Here is a 5,519-nt window from a genome sequence, read left to right as displayed (position 1 = left end):
AAAAAAGAAGGGTGGAGGCGAGGGAAGAACGGGAGATAAAAGATATGCTGTTCGATCTGCATGGACCGGCAGGATCTCTTGAATCTCTTGAATCAGCCGATTCTTTCACCTTTTTCGACGGATTCAAGTAACTTGACTGTCATTTTCAATTTACTATGTGACTGATTGTGGAGTTATGAAGACTTCCGTAACTTTGAAATCTAAATCAATGACCCGACATACAGTGAAGAATCAATTTTCGTAAAATTTGAACGACACCTGTCTATTCACCCATTCGCGATATTGATTGCACTGTTTTGAATTTAATAATTTCATTAGAAATAAAATTGTACAAGTGTTATTGGTAAAATTTATTTTCACTTTTACCAAAAATTGTCAACAACAGGTTTTTGAGACAGACAATTTGAGTATCTTAAATTCACAACACAAGCACGAGGGAAATGCTTAGATTCCAAGTGAAACCATGACGGTTTATTGGAGAATAATGCATCAGCTTCTGCTTTCGAATTCCAAGCAAATTCCAAGGTTTGAAATCCGTGACTCGGATCAAAGTTATTGGGTTGATGAATTTTCTTGAATCTATTCCAATCCAGCTAGAGAACCTGGTAAAACAAATTCACTCCAGGCTTGAATAAGTTTAATATTATTTTCATACTTAATTTCTGCGACACGAAAATACGTGTGCAGTGCAACGAACCGTGGATGTAATCTGCGAGGGACGTTTTTTGGCTGATGGAGAATGCCTGCCGGAATCTTGAAGTTATTATCATCCTACGCAACAGGGATCGGAGTATTCGGATTTGGATGTCGCATGCGAGCCGTTAGAACGGGACTTGGGCAGGGCGTTGGATCCGTCGGGCAGACTTCGGTGGAAGGAGTCTTGGAGCCGAGTGCCAGATTCTGTAAATTCCAGTGGAATATCATTGTCCAAGATTTATAAAGGGGCTACACCTTTTGATAAACGGTCCTTCTACAACCGCCGAGGAATGCCGCCGTCGGGGCGACACCGTCGTTCGGAAAGAGCGCGTGTTTCGCAACATTCTCCAGGTTCGATTGAGAGAAATGCGCTCAGGATGTTTCTGTAACTCGGTTACGAAGCTGCGCTTTATGAGAAAAAATCATCCCGGAAACGATCGAAGCGAGGCTGAGAATATGTAAGAGATTTATTTCTGTACCTCCCCAATCTTGATGCCCGCCTTCAACAAAGGAATCGCGGAATCCAACATCTTGCATTCGTAATCCGTGAGCGGCGGCACACCCAAATTCTTTTGGACCCCGTCGGGCCCGAGTTGCAGAGGCGATGCGAAATACGTCACTTCCGGCACGACGCAGGACCGGACGTAGGCGCATTCAACGACACCCGGCAAGCCCCGAAGTCCTGTCGATTTTTCGTACCTTAGTATTCTATTTTTTGGCGGTATTCGAGGAAGCGGATTCTTTCGAAGAATTCCGTGACAGCCGCAGTCGCTTGGAAAGAATCCGATCGACTAGTGCTAATCAATTTTACATCACCTGTTCTTTCATCGGGACATTTTAATACCAAAGTTATACTTACAAAAAAAAAAAAATGATCTCTTTTCGGCACTTTTACAACAATAGAACGAAAAAGCTCTTACCTTTACATAAAGAAACGCAGAATCTGGCAGCAGCGAATGCCATACTCAAAGAAGGGGTGCCGCTACCGTCGTAGGCATTCATCAGTTTCTCGTTTGCTGATCTTACCGACAAACAGAGGCTGCTGATCTCCGCCTGTTTGACAGTGAAATGAGACAGTGCAGCAGATCGGTTTCTCGTATCGATCACCGTCTGTGCATTAGCCAGATTATAGCCATCGTGTCCATTGACAAAGGAATGTATATTTGGATAATATATGGAACGCGACAGACGCGCGCGGCATACTTTCTACCATAAGAGAATTTACAAGGCTCTCCAATTATACACAGGAGATAATGGATTAATATACAGAGTCGAAAGCAGAAGCCTATGGCCAATGATCTCGGGTCGAGAAGTCGAGCGGCCGGCTGCATCACCGCCTTGGAATGTAAGACTCATTCCTTTTTCCACACCATACATGATGCCTACCTTCTGTGCAACGTGCGAATTACTCGGGCAAAGGTGCAATGGCAGAGTAGTTTCTCTACTAGGAGAACGAATGACACGTGTGAATTGTTCTTGTCACTCTCGCTGGAGTTTTGTACACAAATGGACATACTTACATGTATTCCAGTGAATAATTGTACGTATACAATTAAGTATACATATAAGAGTACATGTATCTGCAGCTGTCATCGCGCTTATAGTGCGAACAATAATTATCGCAGTAATAACTAACGCCGACGACGGTAATTGAACGACTTTAGCATGTAACACTGACGTTCGTTAATTTGCAGCTAGGCTTGATGTGAGAGAAAAGAGGGACGCAAGTCTGCGCACAGCTTCCGCCGATAACCGGAACCACCACTGCTTCCGGGGGCAGTCCTAGAATCTCCGCGGCGAAGGTGTTCGATCGTACGCAATCCAGTGTAGTCACCCCGAATATATTGTTCAGCTCGTAGAGACCAGATTTTTTGTACAATTCAGCGATCATCGGGATCAGAATGTTCACCGGACTCGTAACGACGCCCAGCATGGCCTGAAAAAATGATACTTAAAATACCGTGAAAAAAGGAGATAAAAATAATTTCAGGTATTCAATGAATTTTTAAAACCACATAATAACAACGTTGGTGGTTTGGTGTTTTTCCCATTTGTCAAATCAGAACTTAGTTAAAAAAGCGACTATTTAGACGCGGATAGGCTGTCGAGATTAGTCGAAACATACACAACGTAGCTTTACAACGTCGACACGTACATCGCACGCAACTCGGTGAATTTAATCCCCTCATTTATAACGTCAAAATACACCGAAGATCGTGGGAGGAATTCAGGAAATAGCGCCGTACGCGGTGCATATTTTAGACATATACCTATATTATAGTATATTTAGAGAAGCGAGCGGCGGGTTATTTTTCACCTCGGAAAGAACAAGCCTCGCCTGAAATTCCTTCTCTCGACTCAACCTGAGCGCCGAGCTCCACCGGATTCGTTGATCGGTGGGATCGGGATTGAACGCGGCATATTATCGCACGCTTCGTCGTCGAGTTGACGAGCTGCCTGACGTTAATTGTCAGCGGCCAGCCGGGATCGTTGGGGAATCCGAAAAACAGATCCTCTCACACCTCGTCGCCGATGCTGCGCGCTCGGATAACGAATGCATTTGGGTCTGGACCAATTAGGTCGCGAGCTGACGCTAATTGCGAGCGCAGCCAACGCAAGGGCCGTCGGCTGTCACCCGAAACATCCGCGAACGTAGAACGTAACGAATCGGCGCCGATTAGACGGGGCCAAGAGTTCTGATCTAATCGTGACCGTCGCTGACGGCGCATTCTTCTTATCCGCAAAATGCAACGTGCAACGAGGTGCGGTTTTCGCACGCTTCAAATATCGTACTGGAGTCGCTCAAAGTGAACGAATCTGACGATTTTTTCTATCAATTGTACGACGTTTGTGTAACAGATGATGAATAAATGGGGACAAAAATTATTCCGAGAAATAATTCGACCCGGAGATTGGAGCAGATGCTTTAATTAATACGGACTCGGTTAATCTGACTTTGACGCAGCTAATTGAACCGAGTCAAAGACACGCGGGAGATTCCCTCTAACGAGAAAATAACTCGCCGTAACAGGCAGAAGGATGATTATTTTTAACAAAGACTTTGTTTATACCGTTAAGGTATATCAATCAAATTTAAAGTTCTACTCGGTCTGATCAATTTTCGTTTCAGATGGAATAAATTTTACTATAAATTCAGTACTCAGTCATTTTTTTCAACTGAAAAATATCTTTTTTTTCAACATGTCTGGGCTCAACTGGCGTGCATTCTAGCCAATAGCAAATACTGAGAGAAGAAGATAATCATCATGAGAACTAATTTCACGTGACCTCAAGTGCTTGCACAGGGTAAACGTATTGAATTATATCAATCGCCGTAATCAAGCAGGGTCAAAAAATCCAGAGTTTAGTATTACGCTCTATTGATACGTCAGTCTTCGTTAAAATCTAACTAATTAAGGTATACTACGTACTTTAGGGCTGTCAATCGTCATTTAATTCACCATTGTATGCGCAATACGCACATATCATATCGCTAATTGCCAACTCTTCAGAATGATCACTACAATAATCGCACATGCAATTAAACGATAAACAAATCAGCGCCACTCGTGGCATCAAATTCAAGTCATATGACACCAGCCGCCTATCTGTCCTCCTTATCTGCGAATACATGTATGCAGTGGGAATTATGAACACTCGAATAAAGAGAAATAAAATAATCTAATACAGAATACAAAGCTGAAGAAGAAAGATCTGAGAGTGAGTAGATTGTTAGAAAAATCAATACGACCTGACCGCGAGTATCTTATCTATCGTGAACTAATCTCTTTTCTCTAAGAGAAACCCTACAGCTGCTGGTCTTCACGACGAGTAGAGTTTAGTTACCATTAATTTATTACCTAACCTGCATCGCTGACCGATAATTTTCACCGTTAGCAAGGCGTATTAATCCGAAAATGCTGATGGTCTGATGGATGTCGAAGATTGAGCAATGAGTAGTTAAAGGTATGTGGGTCCATGCATCAAATCGAAGAACATGGAGGAAAGCATCGAAGCGATAAATTAAACCTCAGGAATTCCGTAAATTGAGAAGTAGTATGAAAGAAAAAATCATCGGTAATTTATGACGTTATTCAAATTCACTCACCCTCGGGCAGTGTTCGGTCACATGGGGAATCAGTTGGGACAATATTTTCGCATTCGGTTTGAGAATTTGCTCGCCATTGCGTTTCAATTTTTCCGGTTGTCCCGCGGTTATTATAACAACTTTGGCATTCCTCAAAGCCTCGTGGATGCTCGACGGACCTGAGTAACCGTTCACCTTGCATCGAGCGTCGACGTGGTTCAGTTCAAGGGCAAGATTATGCATCGGCAGTATATCGTAGATCGCAAGCTCGTCGACGATACTTGACCGCTTTAAAAGCAGCGCAAGACATCTTCCTGAAATAAAAAGGTTTCGATACAGCCAAAAAGCCATGAGCTTTTCCCATGGTTTAATTGTACCTGTTCTCCCAGCAGCACCCAGAATCGCTACTTTCATAACCTTTGAATTCGCTGGAACAGTTGTTCGGAAATAATGACGTGGAATGTTTACCACCGCAGAGTTCCATCTGACTCCGCGAAAAGCCCCAAACATTTTCGAACATGTCTTCTTTTCTGATCGTTTATAAATTGCTAACTAAGAAACTTGTGTTGTGAATTCTGGCGATGTGACACTTCTGTCACAATATAAAAAATAAAAAAAAAGAAGCAGAAGGACCGAGAGGAACTGAATTTTCTTGACTCTGTGGCTGAAATCCATGAAGAATCTCGAGACTCTTAGATGGAAGATAAATCAGGCCTCCAGTCGACTTGCTGCTACT

At 43.1% G+C, this 5,519-nt stretch overlaps 1 protein-coding gene across 1 annotated transcript; it reads right to left on the bottom strand.

Moving 5' to 3' along the window:
• Positions 1 to 231: 231 nt before the first annotated feature.
• LOC124405955 (malate dehydrogenase, mitochondrial-like) lies at positions 232 to 5,293 on the bottom strand. Its single transcript, XM_046881223.1, has 8 exons — positions 5,161 to 5,293; positions 4,805 to 5,097; positions 2,375 to 2,632; positions 1,617 to 1,749; positions 1,176 to 1,378; positions 776 to 900; positions 423 to 579; positions 232 to 291 (listed from the first exon to the last, which is right to left on the bottom strand). Exons 1-8 carry the CDS (start codon positions 5,291 to 5,293, stop codon positions 232 to 234), a joined length of 1,362 nt encoding a protein of 453 aa, XP_046737179.1.
• Between the last annotated feature and the right edge of the window lie 226 nt (positions 5,294 to 5,519).

Source organism: Diprion similis, chromosome 4, assembly GCF_021155765.1.
Source record: "Diprion similis isolate iyDipSimi1 chromosome 4, iyDipSimi1.1, whole genome shotgun sequence".
Taxonomy (NCBI): Eukaryota; Metazoa; Arthropoda; class Insecta; order Hymenoptera; family Diprionidae; genus Diprion; species Diprion similis.
Note: the sequence above shows the minus strand (reverse complement) of the source record. Positions and strands in the feature narration are given on the sequence as shown.